This window comes from Paroedura picta, chromosome 2, assembly GCF_049243985.1.
Source record: "Paroedura picta isolate Pp20150507F chromosome 2, Ppicta_v3.0, whole genome shotgun sequence".
NCBI classification, from domain to species: domain Eukaryota; kingdom Metazoa; phylum Chordata; class Lepidosauria; order Squamata; family Gekkonidae; genus Paroedura; species Paroedura picta.
Genome location: NC_135370.1, coordinates 34232185 through 34254848, shown reverse-complemented (window position 1 = coordinate 34254848; position 22664 = coordinate 34232185). Strand labels below are relative to the sequence as shown.

General features: G+C 45.9%; 1 protein-coding gene across 7 annotated transcripts in view; it reads right to left on the bottom strand.

Annotated features, from left to right (window-relative positions):
* Nucleotides 1-1914: 1914 nt before the first annotated feature.
* The window catches only part of GPR155 (G protein-coupled receptor 155), a 54795-nt gene continuing 34045 nt past the window's right edge, over nt 1915-22664 (bottom strand). For 5 of the 7 annotated variants that reach the window (XM_077319671.1, XM_077319668.1, XM_077319667.1 and 2 more), the window contains exons 6-16: nt 21086-21169; nt 19353-19473; nt 18826-18910; nt 18642-18732; nt 17481-17694; nt 13401-13505; nt 10825-10958; nt 9910-10005; nt 8557-8621; nt 7687-7824; nt 1915-3993 (exon numbers count right to left, since the gene is read on the bottom strand). In XM_077319671.1, coding sequence (XP_077175786.1) covers nt 3741-3993; nt 7687-7824; nt 8557-8621; nt 9910-10005; nt 10825-10958; nt 13401-13505; nt 17481-17694; nt 18642-18732; nt 18826-18910; nt 19353-19473; nt 21086-21169 — 1386 coding nt within the window. In that variant the 3' untranslated portion in view covers nt 1915-3740. Of the gene's footprint in view, nt 4047-7686; nt 7825-8556; nt 8622-9909; nt 10006-10824; nt 10959-13400; nt 13506-17480; nt 17695-18641; nt 18733-18825; nt 18911-19352; nt 19474-21085; nt 21170-22664 lie in introns of all 7 variants that reach the window. The other 2 variants (XM_077319673.1, XM_077319672.1) reach the window with 2 other exon arrangements.

The following is a 22664-nucleotide window of genomic DNA, read 5'->3' as shown; positions in this document are numbered from 1 at the left end:
CGCAACCTGTAACCCCGCAGGGACACAGTGCCAGATTTCCCCCCTCCCTAGCAAGCCCTTTAATATCCAGGAGCCTGGAGATGATTTCCCAATGCAGTCCCCCCTCCCAAACAGCCATGTCCCCCTGGGGAGCTGATCTCTATAGTGTGCAGAGGACCTCCAATTTCAGATAATTTCCAGGCCCCACCTGGAGGTTGGTGACCCTTGGGTCTGGAAAGTTCCTTGAGGTTTGGAGGCGGGGCCTCAAGAGTCCAGAGGTGGCCAGGATCTTTTGCCATGTAGCCAGCCCCCAGGAAGGCCACAGTCCAGATGTGCATCCTAGTGCCCATTGTTTCCCTGGGGGGCACAGGCTTTGCCTCTCGTATTTGATTATATAAGTCAGTGGACCTCTAAACTCCATTAATATTTTAGTGGTTGCATGAGCAGTAAAGCAAATGGATGGCTGTTCTTAACCTTTCAGAGATCTATTAAAACAATGTTTTTCAAAACCTGGGATGTATACTTCATATATTGTTTTGTCATCTCCACTAGAAATAAAGCCCATTGTAACTGATACAACGGGTGTTAGAAGGGGCGAGAGGGAGGCATGCCTGTTGCCTTGGGGCAGGAATCCCTCCAGGCGTCTCAGCAAGGTGGGCCTCGCGGGCCAAGGGTGAATGGGAGGCTTTCCCCCCTCCCCCCTGGCCTGCCCATAGGATCCTCTAGGAAAAGACGCAGAAAGATATATATAAAAGGGAAGGAAAGGAAGTGAAGACAGGAAGGAAGATATAAAGATCAGGAAGGAAGAAGAAAAAGGAGGAAAGAAAGAAGGGAGAGGAGGAAGGGAGGAAGAAAGAGAAAGGAAGGAACAAAGAAAAGCAAGAGGAAGAAGTAAGGATGGCATAAAAATCAGAAAGGAAGGGAGAGGAGAAAGGAAGAAGGAAGGGAGGAAGAAAAAGAAGGAAGAAAAGCAAGAGGAGGAAGGAAGGATGGCATAAAAATCAGGAAGGAAGACAGGATAAAGGAAGAATGAAAGAAGGGAGAGAAGGGAGGAAGGAATTAAGAAAAGAACAGGATAAAAATTAGGAAGGTAGAAAAGAAAGTAAGACCTCAGTACCACGCCTGCATCCCACTCCTCTGGGTTGGTGTGGCCTGGGGAAGGCTTGGGAGGCTGCACTAACCAGCTGGCCAGGCAATGCTGCCCCAAGGAACCCAGCCAGTTTATCAAGGAAGGGGGTTGGAGAAGGACTGAGCCCTCTGGGGGCCCCCCAGGATCCATAGCAGCACCCCCCTCCCCCGGCCATCTGTTCCCAACTTGACATAAGGCAGAATGGACTGGAGCCAGCTCAGAGGAAAAGAGGCAGCCCCCTCCTCCCCCCTGCTGGCTCATGCTGCTGACTTCCCAGCCCAACGGGAATGGAGGCCACCCCCCGCACCCCTAGGGCACTTACATGTGACCTGATCAGCAGCCAGGGGCAAACTGGCAGCAAGCCTGCCAGATTGCCCCTGGCCAGGCTGGCTGTGTTTGGAAGTGGCTCCACATTGGTGGGAAGCCCGGGCGGGCGGGGCAAGTCCTATCTTTGGACCAATCTAATTGGTCCAAAGCTCAGACTGACCCTGCCCACTCTTTGGCCACCTAGGCCCTAGTTTTTTATTTATACCGCTAAGCGGTTACAGATAATATAATCTATGAAACTACGACCCAAAGAGATTGTAAATTAACAGTGGGCTGTTATGTATTACAGTGTGCATTACGTAAGAGCATTAACGATCTATGCACAAAACCTCAATTCTAAAACCAGAGAAAGTTGGTTTGAAACACTGGCAAGGATATTAGGTGAAATGCAATCACAAATACGAATAATGATTGAAATGACCTGTCTCTCCCTCACCCTTCCCTTCCCCCTCTATAAAGGAGTATTTGGGATTACAAGATAAAACCATCTGTTTTTATTGAGAAACTGAAACGAGAGTCTGTAGAATGACAAACGACTTCCAAAATGGATTTCTCCATAATCCTTTGCAAAACAGACAGAAATATGACCACCTTCCGAAATACAACAGCAGCACTCCCATTTCGGAGTCAGATCAGGTTAGACCACACTTTACTATGAACACAATTTTCTTCATTAAAGGTTGTGTACAAGATAGAAGAGACTGTCAAGCAAACTCTTCATGTATGACATCGATGTACTAGCTACACATTTGACCGCGAACGTTACGTGGTTTTCCAGGTCACAGCTTTCATGCATATTGATGGACATTAACTGTGGCTACCGATTGTACTCGAGGCCGTTAGGACTAATTCCTACTACTACAGGATCACAGCCGAAAGTTTAAGAAGCCTGCCTTTGAAATAGATCCAGACCCCTACCAAAATTAAATACCCCACCAGTCAAAAATGAAGGAGTTGCTAGGGGAAGACAATCAATGCAGACCTACCCAAGTCCTGTAACAAATTCATTTCTGTTTAGTCCAGTTACGCTGGCCATTAGTAACTATATGGACAGTTAACATTCCTCTTCCTTTTCAGAAAGATTTATAAATGCCATTCTATTCTCGTGTTCTTCACCAGCTCACAGTGCGAAAACGGACAAGATAGGTTGGCTAGAAACACACCTGGGCATAAAAAAATAGAGTGGCTGTAAGGTGTAGTTGTTCCTGGCACTTGATTGAATTTTATCTGTTAAGAAGCCCATGAAAATAAAGGCTTCCCCACCCTGCCTCAAACCCTTACTCCAGGCATGACCAAACCGTGGATCCCCAGCTGTCTATGGACTACAATTCCCACAGGCCCCTGCCAGTCTGCTCATGGGAATTGTAGCGCATGGACATATGGAGAGCCAGTTAGGACAGCCTTGCTACTCCAAGAATAAAATATGCATCGATGAATTCTTTAGGTTGCATGGGGTGCGGAATCAAACCTAATTCATGTATCTGGTTAAGAAAGGCTTTCGGTCCAGTTTCAGAGATGCAAATTAGTCACAACCTCACACACGTCGACTAAAGTCAGTTCGAGGAACACTTTGAGCCACGGTTTACGAAAATGAAATCCTTTTTTCAGTGGTTCTAGGTCAGCTGCTCCTCTGAGAGCAATTATGTGCAGGAGGCACGTTCTTTAAAAAATTGAGTTTCAGTGGTAATCTTGCATACCCTTAAACTGGTTTAAATCCCAGACTTCAGTAGTAAAACAACTGATAGCGCACAGGACTGCAGCTTGCTCCTGAGGTCTTTAAGGGATCGGCTCACTTAGACACGACCCAAAAAAGCAAAACCCACCTGTTTTATTTCTCGGTTCTAATCCTCCCGAACACGCAGTGTGTCAGCTTAAATGGAGGTTTTGCCTTCAAAGAAGGGAAAGGAGGTAGCACAAGCCAAGAAGAGCTTTTCAAGAGCCAGCCTTAGCAGGGTGGGTTTTATGTGTGTACTGTCAACATGTCACGTGATAACAAAAGCACAACTCCCTCCCCCCAGAAAGGTTTTCCTCAGAAGCATATTAAGCAGTCAGGAACAGAAAAACCGGACTGGTTACTACGGTGACTCCTGTCCATGTTTTTTTTTTTTTTTTTTAAGTACCAAATATATCCCATTTTCGAACGGATGAGTTAAAATAATTCCCTGAAGTGACCCACTGCGTGTCGGTGTTAAATAAGAGTTAAATATAATTCTCTCTGGGTGGGAGGCAAACAGAACCGAATGAGAGCTGAATAGCTGGGCCCCACAAGAGAGCGCGTCAAAGCACAGTGCGTTAGAAAACCCTGTCAAGCCAAGCTTCGAAGGACCTCCCCGTTTACGTGGCACTCTCTTGCCACGGATCTTCTAGGAACAAAGCGATAGTGTAACGGCTCATCCCGAAACTCGAATTCGTTGGTGATGTGCTGGATCACTCCTCCTTTCGCCAGTCTGTCTCCGTACACCACGGCTTCTCCGCGGTCTAGGGCGAGGCCGACTTCGAGGAGCCAGTTCACCAGGTCGCAGCCGAAGAAGACGCCGGTGGCTACCTTGACCCCACACCTGCATGTCAAAGGAATGATTCACCCACATGTTCTCTAAATCGCGTACCAGCACTGCTCGACGAGCGGGGAGGAAAGGGAGGAAAACAAGGAAAGACAGCATGATAGTTAAAAGGACATTAAAAAGAGGACGTATTAGCCAATAAAGCTTTTTTTTTTTCCCCTTTTGCAAACGCGATGATTTCCCCCCCCCCCCCTTAAAGCATAATCAAAACACATGCATGTCTGCTAAAGTTAGGGCACATTTAAGATGTTAACTGGATTAGTGGCTGGCAATCAACACTGATCTCGCATTCATAATCATGTGGGTTAAGAAAGGCCAGAAAGAGAAAGAGAGAGGCAACTCTGGGTTCTAGGAAATTAACAGGTAACTAGAACATAGTTTGAGTCCGGGGGCCACTTTAAGACCAGAAAACGAAAAAAAAACTTAACTGGAATGAGCCAGGACCTGGAAGGTTGGATGTCTGTGCAATTTAGACTACAGGTTACAAAGTTATATAAACACAGGAAGATTTAAAGCCCGCTGCATCTGTAAATGCAACGGGTGCTAGCATCCCCTTCCCCCCCGGGCAGCCCTCCCCCTGCCTCAAAAAGGCCTGCTGCTGCCTCTCCAAGGCTTGGCGGGCATTTTCAGGCCAGGGAACTCCCTTCCCCCGCGCCACCGACCTCCTCTCCCAGCAGCAGTCAGGGGCAGACTGGTGCCAATTGTGCCAGACTGCCCCTCGCTGGGTTCATTGGGGGCCAGTCTGGCCTTTGTTTCCGGTCCAATCAGGATGCACACAGCCCAGTCGACCGGAAAGAGGTCGGACCGACTCCGCCCAGGAGGCCACTGCTCAAATATTATAAAAGCAGCTCAGTGTTAAAGATTTTAAGCTGTGTGCAGCTTTAAAAAAATTATTTCAGGTTAAAAACACACACAAAGCCCATAGGTGTTTTGTTTTCTGTTCCATGTAACATTTCTCCCCTCCTTGTTCTTTGCACCTTTGAGACCAACCAAGTATTATTCAAATGGTAAGTTTTCTCACGCATGGACATTTCTTCTAAAGGGTAACCAGTGAGCTTAAGCAGAGCTCTGTGAAGACATGCACCACTCGAAATCAATGTTTTATTGCCTCCCCACCCCTAAGCCACTGTATTTAGGCTCCTTTTAGTAATTATTCAGTTCCATCATTCATTAGCACAACAGTATCTGGAACTATGCAATCCCTTTCAAGTGGGAGGGCATTGAAAGAGTGGTTCTCCTTCTGAGGGGAGGACATCTGGATGGGTTGTCCCACCACGGAGCCAGAGCACTGGAGGCAGGAACTTGAAAAACCCTTTCCCCCCTTCCTGTCACCTGCAGTGAAACAGCCCAGGTTGCCTCCTGCCTTTCAACTTTTCCCTTTGATTGAGCTCCATGCAGGGGGAACTAATCTAAAAGCTCCTTCCAATGTACACTAGCACCATTACATGCACTGCCTATAGGGGCTGGGAGTGTACAGCCCTGGCATCGATGTGCACATGCAGAAACCTGGTGTGGTGCTGTCATGCTGTAACCACCTTTTCACTACTACCCTCCCTTCATGTGAAGTGTTGCCATGAGCATTCTGGGCCCTGAAAAAGGCAGATTTTAACGGCTGCACCAGACTTTTAAATGCAGTTGCATACCTCCCCTTTAATTTATGAAAGGTGACAATTCCACTAATTTATAAGAACTGTCACTCAAGTCGCTTATGCCCTTGATTTTTCATTCTGAGGCAGGGAACTGAGAAAGACATGAAGCACCAGTTCCATTATTGCAGCCCTACAACCAATTTTTTGACCCACAGCTGTAGAAACAAGGTTGGATCCTGCTTACAATCTCTGCTGACAGAAGGACCTCTGTCCTCGGATGTGCCACTTCCTAGCCTCTCCCCTGCCTAACATGCGCCCCAAAATTCTGCCCCTGGGGTAGCAGTGGGGTTTGTGGGAGGAACTGGTGAAATGGAACTGGCCATGGAAACAGGGAACTGGTGCACCCAAAAACTTTAGCTAAATTCAACCATTCTGCCATTCTCATGGTAGTGAGTGATTCTTCTTCTCTAAATTCTAAGGGAAGACAATGTGCTATATCCCAGCCACAACAGATCTCAGAACCTAGGCTGGGTCGGTACCTGGATGGGGGGGAACAGCGAGGAAGAGTCTGCAGAGGAAGGATATTAGTAAACCCCCTCTGTTTCTCCTTTTCCTTGAAGGCCCCTTGCTGGGGTTGCTATAGGTCTCTTGCAACTTGATGGCACAGGTTAGTCTAAATTCTAACAGAAAGTGGGAGCCAAGCATTCTGGAGCAAGTCAGGCCAGTGACAAACAAATACACAGACAAGAGAAGCCTTTTGGTATTTGCATGAAAACAAAAAGCAAAAATGTGAGAAGATGTTAGTTTGGACGACCAATGGGGCAAATCAACAAAATATCAGACCAATACAACAGAAGGCAGTCAGACGAAGGACATTAAACAAGAAGAGAAGAGAAACTTAAGAATGACATATAGATGAGAAGGGGGTCAAGGGAATGCATACATGTTATCATCATATGTTACAACGTAGACAGTCAACAGCCCTTAACTTCAAACCACTTTTGAGCAAATATTGGGTAATGTTTGCTCTTAGGTTATGTTTTAAAATCTGATTTGCCATTAACTTCTATCCACTCAGCTTGTAACTTGCAAAGAAATACTTCTGCTCAGGGACAGTGAAGTCTCGTGGAACTTTCCAGAAATGTAAACACATACCCCAAAACAACCAGACATGTAAACAACAAAGAGACTGATCGTCCCCATTTAACAACGCTGGGCTGGATCTGACAGACCACAAGTAGGAAGAGGACAGAGATTTCTCCAGTCTCCCGCTTCTCCTTGCAGCCCCATGAAATCTCCCCAAACCTCATGGTGGGGGTCAGGGGAGCTCATTCGATCAAATGTCATGGGGCCTGTAGTGGTCTAAATCCAAACATTGATTCTGAAGAGGGCAACGGCTATAAAAAGGGGGAGAGGGAAACCAAAAGGATTTCATCATGCCTTTTTGCTCTAAACAAGAACACTTGGGGGAGGCAGTTTTGACTTCAGAACTACACTGTTCCTGCAAACCAACCAAAATGATGAACTTCTAGCTGTGGGAAGACCTCAAGAGGCAAGGAGATCTGCAAGCTGCAATCAAGCAGCATGACTGGAAAAATACTAACCCCCATCTTAAGCCCAAGAGCGGCCGAGTTTATGAACAAGCCGGACAAGAAGCTTAATTATCTTCCTCCACTGCTGGAAAGGCTATAATATTAGCTTGTAGTGCACTCAAATACGTGTCTTGAAAATGGTTTCCTAACATTTGGCTTTAATGCCAAATACAGCAAAGGCTGGGATTTCTGCCAACAGAGGAGGGTCCAGGAGATCTTCACAGATTCCCTGTTCCTGCTGCAGACTTTGGATTTGCCCCTCATGATCTTTTCCAGGGGAGGGAGCACTATTTTGGCTCCAGCAGGAAGGGGGAAGTGATGAGGTTCCACCCCACTGATGGAAATGAATATTTGCTGTGGGTTCCAAGAATTCTGGCTCCTTTCCTATTTCAATTCAGTGTGATTTGGAAGCATTTACCGCGACAGGTTTTGTGTTACCTAACCCGTATTAACACAAACCACCCCCCCCCAGCCCAATCTTGAGAACAGCCCTCTCCCATTGCCCCTACCTTCTGTCCTGGACAATGCTCCTGACACACAAATCTTTGTGGTAATGAACAAATTGTTGGCACGTCATCCGGATCTCCTCAGGCACGGAGGAGTCTCTTCTTTCCCCTGCTTCTCTGTTACCCCAGAGGAACTCAAACCTGAAAAACAATTGAGACACAAAACACGCAGCAATCACACGATGACTGAAAGAGCAGGAAGAATAGGGAAAGCCTTAAGTAACCAGTGGTCTGCCAAATATGGCTCACTGATATAGCTCAGCTTCACGGATCGCAAAGGCGTACTGAGAATCTTTATGTCGCAGTATATAAAAGCTGTTATGGCGACGATCATGAATCACGGTTACCACCACTGGTTTATTATTGGTCGTCTATGACAGAGTATTACATATTTAAGTTAACCACTGGGGAATTCAGTTCTGTGCATGTTGTGTGCCCCAAGCTTGTTAGCACTGCCGACGCTTAATAAGTTACATTCAAAATGGCCGACAGAGCAGTGCTCAGTGGGCTTGGGTTAAACAAGGAAGGCCATGAGGAAAAACATGGACGGGGATTATATTTTGAAAGGAGGGGGGGAGTACTACCCAAAGGAATCTCAAAGCAGCTTACAATCACCCACCCTTCCTCTCCCCACAACAGATACCCTGTGAAGTAAGTGAAGCTGTGAGAGCCCTATGAGAACTGCAACTGGGCCAAGGTCACCACCTGGCTGCATGTGGAGGAGGAATGGGGAATCAAACCCAGTTCTCCAGATTATAGGCTGCCACTCTTAACCGTTACACCAAGCAGGATGTCTTGCAGCTTTTGCATTTAAGCAACATGCAGTTACTGTATTAATGCATGCAATGTACAAAAAAAAAATCTGAAAATTACCTTCGTTTGAAGGGAAGAATAATTAAATGTTTGTCTAAACCGAATATTCCAAAAGAAATGAATCCCTGGAAAAGAAGGGGAGGGAATCAGTGGTTCATAACAATTGCAGGAGTTGATTTGGAGGACAGGTAAGAGATTATCAAGGACAACTACTACCTAATCTTAATAGCTTTTCTTTACCAAGTAGTGAATAGAAAGAATGACAGGGGTGGCGGGTTACGGTGGGTGAGCGATAGGGTTGTGAGTGTCCTGCATAGTGCAGGGGGTTGGACTAGATGATCCAGGAGATCCCTTCCCATCATTCTACGACTCTATGACCAAATGCCCAATTCTCAGGAAAGTCTGTGTGGCCTCAAAACAAAAAAAGGAGACACATTATCCCTCCTACTTTTCTAATATACCACATTTCATTAAATAGCAAACTCTTGTAGAGAAAAAGACATACTAGGAACGCAGCATATTTTGTTATTGTGGGCAAGTTGAGAAAATATCACAAAGACACAGACTTCGAATCAGCTACAATTAATGGAGCGCAATAAAGGCAACACTCATCTTACAATTATAGAATCATAGAGTCGGAAGGGACCTCATGGGTCATCTAGTCCAACCCCCTGCACTATGCAGGGTAAATTATGTTCAGAGTAAAGCCTGCACAAGCACCCTCAAGGTGGGAGAAATACTGCAACACCCCTAACAGCGGCTCTGCTTCAGGTCTTACATTTTCATCATCATCATTATTATTATTACGACTACTTATTACATTTGTATCCCACCCTGCCAGAATGGCTCACTGCTACCATATCTCAGCAAGTAAATCAAGGATAAAAAACAAGGGGATGATTTAGCTATGGACGTTTCAGATTTGAACTGATTTACATCATCCAAGTGTTTCTTAACATACTCCTTCAGGTCATAAATACCGAGATACCCATTAATCAGTTCACATTTGCAGCCCCTGATAAAGGACCTTAATGAAACACATGGAATTAAATGGCACCTTCAGCTTGGTTGATTTGGATCAGCCAGGCTTGCTTTATTGATGTTTTGGCTGTGAACTGCCATGACCAAGTTCTTGATGGTGGCAGAGCCATTTTCTAAATAAATAAATCTACAACTAGGGGAGTGTTTGCTGGAGTGTGGGGTGGAGGGGGAAACTGAGTCATCTGCCAGTGCAAGAAGGGGAAAAGTCGGCCATCAGCCCCGGAGCTTTCATCAAGATCGAGACAAGCAAAAGAGCAAACCAAAATACATATGCACTGGTTCTACTTGAAAGCAAGTCCCAGAGAGTTCAATAGGCCTTACTCTCCAGACAGGATGTGCAGAATCAGCAGTGCTTGTTTTGGGCATAAATACCTGACCAAAATTAAATATGGCACAGAAGAACTGCAGCTCCACGTAAAGTCTTCCAGGTTCTTGGTTAAATAACCACCACAAACAACTGGAAAGATTCTGTCAAGAGGGGAAAAAAACAAACAAAACATTCACATGGTGAAATTTACACTTTGTGCGTTTGTGTGTGCGGGCAGGGTACATTTAACAAAGGGAAGTATGTTCAAGCAGAAAACCACACATTTATTTTTAAGGTGCCAATTATTTAAGGCAGGGGTAGTCAACCTGTGGCCCTCCAGATGTCCATGGACTACAATTCCCATGAGTCCCTGCCAGCAAATGCTGGCAGGTGCTCATGGGAATTGTAGTCCATGGGCATCTGGAGGACCACAGGTTGACTACCCCTGATTTAAGAGACTTGCAGCCAGAACCACAACAGTGTTAAACTGAGGAAGCTGGATTGAAACATACTGAACAGGAGAACAGCTGGGCTGAATCAGACTAACCATCCCTCAAGTCCAGCAACCTCTTTCCCAGTATGTTTTTAAAACTTCCCCTCTTTGCCCCTGCACTTGGATTTCCTCGGGTGTGTGTGTGTGTGGTTGTGTCTCCTGCAGGAGCTGTTTTATGATTCACTCTGGTCCCTGCAGCAGCCAGTTTGTGGTTGCCTCCCCGCCATCCCCAGGATGTCAGAATTCCAAAGATGCCCAGAGGGACCCAAAGCTGTATTTTTTTTAAAGTAGTGGGCATAAAATCTAAGCACTGCCAGATAAGCAAGCAACTAGCCTGATATCTCAGCTCCCGGACCCTTTTAAACAAACTTTGTCTGTTTGTCCAAGACTCGCCTGCCATGGCCATCAGGTTCCCTCAAATTACTGTATGAACCGAGGAGCTGATCAATAAGAGTAAAAAAAAAAAAAAGAAGAGAGAAACATTTACGGCAAAGAGGCCCACGACGAGCAGGAGGCAGAGCAGCACGTGTCTGGCCAGCTGTTTGTCTCCAACCTGCAGAAGCTGCTCTTCCTGTGCCAAAATGCAGCTCTGAGAACTGCACGGACTCAAGCACCGATTGGCTGAAAGACAGAAAGAGGAAGTTCAGGTTCCGGAACACGTGAAGCTGCTTGGTAACTGAGTCAAGCCGCTGGTCTGCTAAGCTCAATACGGCCTGCTCTCTTTGGTAGCACCTCTCCAGGGTTTTGGGCAGAAATCTGTCAGGATTCTAGAATCTCTGTCATAAATTAGCCTGAGTTCCTCCATGTCAGTTATATTGCTTGGCGCCTGGTTGCCCCAGGTCCTGTATTCTTGGCTAACCATAAAAGTGAATAATTTGTTGTTGTGACCTTATCACATGTTGAGGCCTCTCGGCTGGGCCTGGTTTCGCTATCACCTAGTCAAGGCCATGAGAATGTATTTCTGTTTTAATTACGTATGTGTCTTCTCTCTTGCTCCCCTCCCTTGGGAACTGTCAAGTTTTGAGCGGGAGAATTGTATTGATAAGCAGAAGCAAATCTGTACTCTAGTCAGATTTGACTTCTCAGTCCTAGAGCGTGTAGTACTTCTCAATAAAGCTTTCTTTAATTAAGAAGCCTGTTGTGAGTTCTCTTCACGTTTGACAAAATCTTTCACATCCCACCTACCACTTGATCCTTTTTAATGGGAGATGCTGGAGATTGAACCGGGGATCTTCTGCCTGCCAAGCAGGTGCTCTGCCACTGAGCCAGGCCTCCAGTGTGTCTACAGTACTTTGTTCCCCATTTTATCCTCCTAACAAACCACTGAGGAGGGTCAGGCTGAGAAAGAGGGAGGGTGTGTGACCGCTCCAAGGTCACAAGGTGAATTTTGTGGCAGGGTCGGCTCTGAACACAGATCCCCCTGAGAAGGTAAATTTTTTCCACCCACAATTTAAAAATCGTTTTCCACACATTTTTTAAATAAAAATTTACCCACACACAATAAAGGAAACAACAGGATAGCATGCATGTGCACTCACACACACACACACACACACACAAATACATGAAGTTTCACTCGTTTTTAACCTGAATCACTTTAACTGCAGACTAAAGGTGCGTGCCTCTCCAGCCAGCTCTCCTTTAGTCTGCAGGCAAGGCATGCTGCATTTTTAAGCCTTAGCCTAGACGAAAATTAAAAGGGGAAAAAGAGAGGGGAAGAAACAGCTTCCCTATATCATGTCCCAAACAGTCAAATGACAACTTGCTAGGAAAAGAGTTGCAGTTATCTGCTACACCAGCCTCTCTCAACTCTTTTACCATTGAGAAACCCCTGAAATATTCTTCAGGCTTCAAGAAACCTCAGAAATGGTGCAAATGTGCAGAATATGGTGGGGAAGCAGAGCTGTGGGCACACCCACCGGGGGACCCTCCCTTTCCCACCTCCTCCAGGCCCATCATTGGCTACATGGTCATATCACACAATAAATGTTTAATATATATTTTAAAATATACAGAAAACTGAGTAACTCCCACCCATTTGAGGGCTATGAAGAAACCTCCAGGGCTTAGAGACAGTGTTCTCATTTCTTGCCACTAGGCGGCAGCAAAAGGTTCTCAAATACCAATTCAAGGCAGTTGCCCTAGGAATTAATTCATCCTTTTCGGTTCCGCACAATAGAGAGGAGATGGCGGTTTAAAAGACAATGCAACCTGCTGGTGCTCAGCGATAAACATCCGTGGCCACCATTTTGCTAGGACACAGAGAAAGTGGTGTTCACCTTGCTTACCTGTGAGAAAGTTCAACTCTTAAGTAAAGTTCTGTAAACTGCTGAACCATTCCCATAAGACAGAAAAGAGAGCCATGCAAACACATCCACACACTCCCTTGGGTTGTACTGGGAGCCCAAAGATTTAGCAGAGCGATAGCTTTTCTTTCCAAATCTCTCTCTCTGTCTCTCTCACACACACACACACACACACAAACACTCACACTCACACATTTATAGTAAACTGAGCAAAAAGCTTGGTTGTTAATGATAATAAAGAGATTGTTTGCAATTGCTTGTTTGTATTCATGACAGGTTATGAATACTTCCCACCAATAAAATCATCTTTCTGATTAGTAACTCACCGCTTACTGGAAAATAAGGCCTGGTAGCAATGATTTTGCAAAGCTGTTTTCAAACAACAACAACATACAAGCCACGTGTGAGTGGTTGGCAAGAATGCACACTATTCACAAAACCACTCATGCTGCCACACTCAGCCAGGGCTCATTCTGCACACGTTGGATAATACACGTTCAATGTGCTTTTGCAGCTGGATTTTCCTGTGCAGAACAGGAAAATCTACTTCCAAAGTGCATTGAAAGTGCATTATCCAGCATGTGCATAATGGGCTCAGGTAGGAGTGAAAAAGGAGAGTTTGGGGCCATATGAGAAACCCCAATGCCCAATCCCTACCTTTGTGATGAACACCCATTAGGCAAAAAAATAACATTTCAAATTGCATTTGTGCCTTTTGCAAATCTGAATGGCACACTAGGCCGCAAGCGTCATTTACCTGTCTCAATGGACGGAGTGCAGTTATCATTGGCACTAGGGGTAGATGCTAGTTCTCCTTCAGAAGAGCACAGCTCTCCATACTGCTTTTGGCATGCACAGCACCCTGCCGAGGAAAGCAGCATTAGAGGATAATGTGATAACTGTGATAACGAGAAGACAGCATCTCTTGGGAAGGTGTGCTATACTTCCGCCACAGCAGCATTAGGGGGAGTTTTAGGTCAGGGGTCCCCACCTTTTCTGAGCCTGCAGGCATATTCTGTCACAGAACTGTGGGTGCAGAGATAAAACGGCTGCTACAGAATCAGAGTCAGAAGGGGCCATACAGGCCATCTAGTCCAACCCCCTGCTCAACGCAGGATCAGCCCTAAGCATCCTAAAGCATCCAAGAAAAGTGTGTATCCAACCTTTGCTTGAAGACTGCCAGTGAGGGGGAGCTCACCACCTCCTTAAGCAGCCTATTCCACTGCTGAGCTACTCTGACTGTGAACATTTTTTTCCTGATATCTAGCCTTTATCGTTGTACTCCAGATGTGGTCTGACCAGTGCCGTATACAATGGGACTATGACATCTTGTGATTTTGATGTGATGCCCCTGTTGATACAGCCCAAAATGGCATTTGCCTTTTTTACCGCTGCATCACACTGCCTGCTCATGTTTAGTTTACAATCCACAAGTACCCCAAGGTCTCGTTCACACACACAGTGTTACCTAGAAGCGTATCCCCCATCCAGTAGGCATGCTTTTCATTTTTCTGACCCAGATGCAGAACTTAACACTTATCTTTATTAAATTGCATCTTGTTCTCATTTGCCCATTTTTCCATTGTGTACAGGAAGCAGAACCTGTCACAAGGTGACTGACACGGCTTCACTTCAGTGAAGATCCTGGTGCTGGGGTGGCATTTGCTAAGTACGATGAGCATAGCTAAGTGCCATGAGCATAAACTTTTACTGTACACTGCCCTGAGCTGTAAGGGAGGGCGATACAGAAATTTAACTAACTAAACAAAATCAAATAAAAGTTATAGGCAATAACCCAATTAGTGACAGGAATGGCGGGATATAAAACCAATTATAAAATTATAAATATAAATATCTATCAGAATAAATAGGCACCCAGTGAATCTGACTATCATTCAAGCATATATACTAAGCACTGATGCAATAGAAGAAGACATAGAGGAATTCTATAGAAACTTGGAAGAGGTACTTGGCACAATATCAAGAAAGGATGTATGTGTTATTAATAATTGGTGACTGGACTGCTAAAGCTGGAGAAATCGTGGAGCCTGAAATCACTGGAAAATGTGGCCTGGGAACTCATAATGAAGCAGGAGACTTATCGAGTTCTGTGAATCCCCTGTTTGTTGCCAACACATGCTTCGTGCAGCATAAATGTAGGCTTTACACACGAACATCACCAGATGGACCATATTGGAACCAAATGGATTACATAATAGGAAACAGAACAGGGAGAAGTGCTATCCAGTCATCTAGAACCTCCCAGGAGCAGATTGTGGCAGGGATCATGAGTCATTAGTGGCAACACTGTGGGTTAAGCTCAAGAAGCTGAACAAGACAGTTGTGAGGACAAGCTATGACCTTGCTAACATTCTGGAGCAATACTAGATTGAAATAAGCAACAGATTCAGCGCACTTAGCCAGTGGTAACGTGAACCAGAAAAAATCTGGATTGAGATTAAAGAAACAGTCAAAAACGAAGCAGGACAAAACATCCCTGAAGTTGTTTTCAGAGGAAGGGATGAGTACTGCTACACAAAGGATGATGACAAAATCGTGAACTCAGAATTTCAGCATCAAGCTAGAAAGGGCAAGAAAAAAAATATCTTCACCAAGAATGTCAAGAAGTGCAAGAGTTTAACAAGAAAGGCAAAACAAGAGGGCTCTTCAAAAAGATTCAAGAAGTGTTTGGCAAGTTCACAGCTAAGGTGGGAGTCCTTATGAATAGCCAGGAAGGCAACTGAGATTATAGATAGATGGAAATACTACACTGAAATTCTGAATAGCAAGGATTTTACAATGGCAGAAAGGTTTCTACAAAAACAATACCCTGCAAATTCCAACTGGCTGGTGATCCCTGGTCCTAGGGAAGTACGTCTGGCCTCAACCAGGGTCAGGATGTTTTCAGCCCTGGCCCCTACTTGGTGGAACAACCTTTCGGAGGAGATCCGGGCCCTGTTGGAACAGGCCTGCAAGATGGAGCTCTTCCATAAAGCTTTGGGTTGGGGCCAATGACTCAATAACATTTCAGGTCCTCCCAACAAAAACACCTCCAGAGAGACTCATCTAGTCAGGAGATTTACAGGCAGTGAATAATCTACAGGCTGCTATGACTTAATTTGCTGATGAACTTATGATTTTTACTATGTTTTTATATTGCAAATGTTGCCATTGCTATGTGTAATTACTGTTAGATTTAACTGTATGTAAACTGCCCTGAGCCATTATGGGAGGGTGGTGTAGAAATTTAATAAATAATAATAATGGAAAGTGAGGTATGGTGGTCATTGGACCATTTAGCAAATAGGAAAGCACCAGGTGAAGCTGATGTGCCTACTGAACTCTTTAAGGCTGTAGGAAATGAAGTCATCAAAGCCCTAATAGCACTCTATCAAAACATCTTCTCATTTTAATGCGGAATCTTTACAATGAACAAGAAGCTACAGGGAGTGGTTTAAATTAGGAAAGACAGTAAGACAAGGGTGTATTTCATCTCCATATCTTTTTGACTTATGCAATGAGTATATTATAAGACTGGCTCGATTACAAGAAACGACAGCTGGTACTTACATCCAAGGGCGGGAAATCAGTAAGATGTGCAGATGATACAACTTTGTTAGCAGAGAATAAACGTTTGTTGGAACTCATCAGGAAATTAAAACGGGAAAGGACTAAATTTGGCCTAACGCTCAATATTAAGACAACAAACTAATGTCAAATTTGCCTCTGAGAGACTTTGCAGTTGATGGAGGGGGACTGGAGATAATGGACAATTCTTGGGATCCAGAATAGACAAAGATGGGCAGAGTGCTGAAGGAGTGAAGAGAAGGCTAATCCAAAGAAGAAAGAATTTTATAATATAAAGCTGGAAAAGATTTTGAAGAACAAAGGCATTTTAATGGCAACAAAGATCAGATCTGTCAAAGCAATTATTTTCCCTGTGGTAATGTATGGATGTGAAAGCTGGACCCTAAGGAAACGTGAGGAAAAGAAGACAGATGCCTTGGAATTACAGACCCGGAGATGAATGCTGAGAATACCACAGACTGCAAGAAGAACAAATCGATCTGTTCTGGACCAAATGAAACCCAACTGTTCTCTTGAGGTAATGATCTGAAAGGCAGTGGTTCTCAACCTTGGGTTTGCAAACCCACTTGGAGTCGCTTGGCCCCTTCCCTGGGGTTGCCAGGTTGCTGGCTGCTGCCACGGTGGCAGGCAGCAGTGGCGTGTGGAGGCGGGTGGAGAGAGGAGGGTGGGTATAAAGGTGGGACAAATCTGCAGAGATTATCATGCTTTCCCCCTGCCATACAGGCTTGCCCCTGGTTGTTCACCGATGGGACGAGCGATTGAGGATGCTAAATACAGTTTTGGCAATTTCACTCATCGTGAGTTAAAACTGGCCAAAACTCGAGACAGCTCCTGGACAGCCTTGGGATGCAGGCGACATCATGTGGAGAAGGCTCTAAAAGCCACCAACATTCAAAGGCTGTCTAGGGGCAGATTCCTCATGCAGAAATGGTCTCCATTCCACTTCATGCTAGGGGAAGGGAAAAAATGACCGAGGCCACAGTAAACAGCGACAAAGAACCCAAATGGGAAAATGGTATTAAGAGTTAGACCAGGGGTAGTCAAACTGTGGCCCTCCAGATGTCCATGGACTACAATTCCCATGAGCGCCTGCCAGCGTTTGCTGGCAGGGGCTCATGGGAATTGTAGTCCATGGACATCTGGAGGGCCACAGTTTGACTACCCCTGAGTTAGACACTCCTCCAGCAGGCAGGAATTATCACTTCCTGCTTTCCTCCTCCTGAATATTTCATGCCGGCATTCACCGTACCTTTTCCTATGGAAGAGTTGGTCAACGAATGAGAAACCCGGGCCGAAGGTGGGGATTGCTCATTTATATCCCTTTCAGGCTCCTCCGATCCACTCGATTGGGACTGCTGGGACAGGACTTCACAGTTGGCTTCTGGGCCGGCTCTGTTCATGCACATGAGCGACACACCTGAGATCAATATGCTGATGAACACAATGACTGCTGTAATAATCACCTGCAAAAGGGCAAAAAAGGAAGACATAGGCATTGTAGCTCAAAATTGCACAAGACTAATCTTAAGATCATCTGTGCTCATGGCCATCCCTGTGACCACTGGCGCGAATAAATTGCCGAGGAGAGAAGTGCATCCTGAATATATTGTCCATCAACTTCTCTGGGTGCTAATGATTCTAGTAACCTACCCACTTCTCTCCATCCCAGGCATGATCAGTTGCAAGGTTATTAAGTGCGAACAAGTGTAACAACAGTGCATGTGAATCAGCCCCATTAAGGAGCACGCACTTTCTCCCTCCTCTCCCTTGGGTACAAAAATAACACCTTTTCTCTCTCTCTTCTCTAGGTTCTGTTCATCTGTTTCTTGCTTCTTTTGGCTGATCTGCCACTGAAGACCGCCAGTGAGGGGGAGCTCCCCACCTCCTTAGGTAGTTGATTCCACTGCTGAACTACTCTAACTTTGAATTCCCCCCACCGATATCTACCTGATATCGTTCTCCATGTAGTTTAAAACCATTAGAAGAAGGAGAAGAAGAAGAAGAGTTGGTTCTTATATGCCACCTTATATTCTTATATTACCGTAGGCCCTATTCTCTGCTGCCAACAGGAACCTTTCCCTGCCCTCCTCCTCTAAGTGACAACCTTTCAATTAATAAAGACAACAATCATGTCCCCTCTCAACCTCCTCTTCTCCAGGCTGAACATCCCCAAATCCCTCAGTCTTTCCTCATAGGGTTTGGTCCCCAGGTCGCTCTCCTCTGAACCCTCTCAATTTTGTCCACATCCAGTAGCATATATAAGCAATAAAAAAAAGCCCTTCTACACTGGGTAAAAATTACTCTGTTGCACAAAACACTTTCTTCTCAGAGGAGGTATAAAGGGCTTCACAACCACTGTCCCAGGGAAAAGACAGCTCTTGAAAGATGGGAAGAGAAGCATCCTCCATACCTGATGTTTCCCATAAAAAAATGCAGAGTCAATGACATCTTTATTTCGTTCGCCAGCTAGTAACATGATTCCAACGAGAACTGCTGGGATTCTGCAACAAGGAAACACAAGCTCAAATCAGACACCCAACTGGCTTCTAATATCCGAGGTTTTTGTTCTGGAAAATGAACCTCTGCTCGCTTACCCCCAGCCGACAAATGTAATCATTCCAACAGGAATCTTTATGGCTTCTCTTTTTTTCAAAAGCAGTAGAGACAGGGATAAGAGACCTGGGAGATGGGTCAGAGGAAGACACAACAGAGAAACTTGGTTAGTTGCCTTTCGGGATGCAGTTTCATCCAAAAGCAGGAGGTTTGCAATCAGGTGCAAAAGAAGCAGGGATATGGGAAGGCAGGGGTTCGCAACGTGGCAGCTTATCAAAAGGAATAATTCCCCCCACTTAAAAAGGTAAAGTTATCCCCCGTGCAAGCACCGAGTCATGTCTGACCCTTGGGGTGATGCCCTCTAGCGTTTTCATGGCAGACTCAATACGGGGTGGTTTGCCAGTGCCTTCCCCAGTAATTACCGTTTACCCACCAGCAAGCTGGGTACTCATTTTACCGACCTCGGAAGGATGGAAGGCTGAGTCAACCTTGAGCCAGCTGCTGGGACTGAACTCCCAGCCTCATGGTCAGAGCTTCAGACTGCATGTCTGCTGCCTTACCCACTTACCTGTCCACAAAAAAGCACTATAAAGTGCACTGTACAGGAAAACAAACACAAGTATTTGCACGATGAGACTTCTTTCTGGAGCAGTGAAGTTCCATATCACCATTGCGATGCAGGCAACAAGCTGGAAAAAGGTTAAAAATGAGGTGTTTTGATTATTTGAAGGTTGGTAGCCCGTTAAAAAAAAAGTCTCAGTAGATAAGCCTCGGTCATACAATCATTTATGAGAACATACACTTAAATGAACAGATGTATAAGAGTTTGCATGTAACTGAAATGATAAATGAGGAAATAATGCTTCCTTTTTTCCTGAAATTGCATGGAAGTATAACTAGCTTAAAAGAATTCCATTATTAGTGATGGAGAAGAAGGAATTCCTCCAGGCTTCACTAACCAGGGCATCTTTTGAGCTGATCAAAATTTTTCTAACTGGTTCATTCAACATGCTGTTGATCTAGCGTATCCTAAATACAAAACATTATAGGAAACCAACAGTAAGAACAATCTCTACTCAGGAACAGAGAACTACTGAGTTCTCACCCCAGCAATCTATTATGGATTTTATTTTTCTATGTTTTACTAGCAAAATAGCCTGTTGTAATTTAGAATATAACAGGCACTAGTCCTCTTCTCTCCCCTCACCCTGGACAGACTGGCTGAGGGCTGGAGAGGCTGTGGTGTGCCTTTTCGGGACCGAGAAAGGCCGCGGTGTACCTTCTTGGGATGGGGGGAGAGTGCTGGCGGGGACTCACCTCCCACCGGGCAGGCTTGCAGAGGCTTAGAAAGGCCATGGCATGACTTTTCAGGGCTGGGGGGGGGGAGTGCTGGCAGGGACTCGTCTCCACCATCCCCTTGGGCAGGCTTGCTAGGAGTGGGAAAGGCTGTGGCACGCTTTCTCGTGGTGGGGACTCACCCCCCACCCGGGCAGGCTCACTGATGCCTGGTGAGGCCTCAGTGGGCCTTCTGGGGTGGGGGGGGGAGCACTGGCAGGCCTTGCCTACCACCCCACCCCGGGCAGGCTTGTTGAAGTCGAGAGGCTGTGGTGCACCTTCTCGAGGAGGGGGGGGAGTGCTAGTGGAGACTAGCCTCCTCCATCCCTCCCCTGCACTGGGCAGACTTGATGAGGGCGGGAAAGGCCACAGCGCAACTTCTGGGGGGTGGGTGGGAACCGCTGGCAGGGACTTGCCTCCCCGCAGCCTTTCCGAGGCCTGGTGAAGCCACAGCATGCCTTCTTGGGGAAGGGGGAGCCCTTGCAGGGGTTGCGGCCTTCCCAGTCCCCCTATGTGCTGGCGAGGCCAGAGCTCGCCTCCCTTCCCCTCCCAGGCCTCACCTGCATTTCCAGGCCCTCCCCACTGCTCCCAGCTTGCATTCTCCCGCCACCTCACCTCTTGCCAGCAGTTGAGTGAAGTGGCTGGCAGTGGAGGCAGATGTGCCTAGGGGCAGGACAGCCTACCTGATTGGCCCTTCATTTGGCGGATGGCCCATCAGGCGCAGGGTGAGGGCAGAATCCTCACACACCCCTTACCGGCTTTATTAATGGTTACAAATAAATATTCAAGCCACTATGAATGCCATATGAAAGGTGGCTAATAAATGTTTAAAATAAATAAATAAATGTCAACACATTTCGACGCATTTTTAGAGCTGATACTTTATCATTTCTATTTGTTTCTAAGCCACTGTTTATTCACAAAACACTCTGAAGACAAAATGTTTGGATTCTGTACATGACTGACCTGAGCTATTAGTAGGTTAGTTGTAAGCTTGTGAGGAAGCTGTTTGTATTTTTTGCTCAGAAGAATGACAGCCAGGGACCACACCTGAAACACAGATAAAGTCACGGCTTCCTTCGCCTTAGAAAACCCTCCAATATATCATATAAATATGTATAACTTACTTTTATTTCAGCAGTTTTCAAATTTTGAAACTTTGCATGTGTCCTGGCCTGGATGGCTCAAGCAGGTCGGATCTCATAAATCTCAGAAGCTAAGCAGGATTGGCCCTGGTTAGTGCTCCGATGGGAGACCACCAAGGAAGTCCAGGGTCACAACACAGAGGCGGACAATGGCAAAATCGCCTCTGAACACCTCATGCCTTGACAACCCTATGAAGTTGCCATAAATCACCGGGGCCTTGAGAGCAATAAATACCCAATCCTTCAGACAGCCTTTTTTGGGGAAGAACATCTGTATCCTGAATAGAGTTCTGGTAAGTATTCTAGGGCAGTAGTCCCCAAGCTTTTTATCACTGGGGACCAGTCAACGCTTGAAGATTTTACTGAGGCCCGGAGGTGGGTAGTCTTTTGCCGAGGGACGTCGCCACCGTCTGAGCCCCTGCTCCACTTGTTTTCCCGTTGGTGCTCCTGACTTCCTGCCGTCCTCTGGGAGGCGCTGCCAGCAGCAGCTGCACAATGCCACGCGGAGGGGGAGCCCCAGCCATGGTGGCTGTTGGAGAGCACAAAATGTGAGCCAGTGGCAGAGTGGCAGGGCAGCCCACGAGGCAGCAGCTGGGGAGGAGGACAAGGAGGAGCTGCGGCCCGGTACTGACTGATCCACAGCCTGGTACCGGTCCCTGGTTGGGGACCACTCTTCTAGGGTGCACACAATTTACACAGGATGCTCACCAATAGGCCAGGATTAAGACATTCCGAGACTCTGAATTAAGCCAAGTTTAAGAGGCCCCAGAGCAATTACCAAAAAAGTGTTTTATCTTAGAACTAGGCTTTCTCAACCAGGGTTTCATGAAACCCTGGAGTTTCTTGATGGCCCTGGGTTTCCTGAATGGGTGGAAGCTTTTTTAAAAAAATCCATTAAAACAAATATGGTCATATCAACCCATCCCTCCCAAAGTGGCCAATGATGGGCCTAGAGGAGGTGGAAAGGGAAGGAGCAGTACACAGCTATGTGTACACAGCTATGCTTCCCAATTATATTTTGCATGATCATGCCCCTTCTGGGGTTTCTCAAAGCCTGACAAATGTTTCAGGGGTTTCTCAATGGTAAAAAAGTTGAGAAAGGCTGCTCTAAACTGTAATTTACTTTGTTCATGCGTAAATCCAGCTCTATAATTTGGACTCACTGTGGCTTCACAGGTGCCCAGGGTATAATCAGAATTCTCTTGCCATCACACATTCCAGAGAAAGGTGAATCAGTCACCTGTAAGGAGCTTCTCTGCCTTTAATAGATTTGCTCAACAAGAAAGATGAGGCAACAGAAGTCCACTCCTTTATTTGAATCCGCATCCTGATTTTTTCCAAGCTAATTACCAAGTTTCTTGACTGTTCACCTATGTTAACCATTAAGTCAGGGGTAGTCA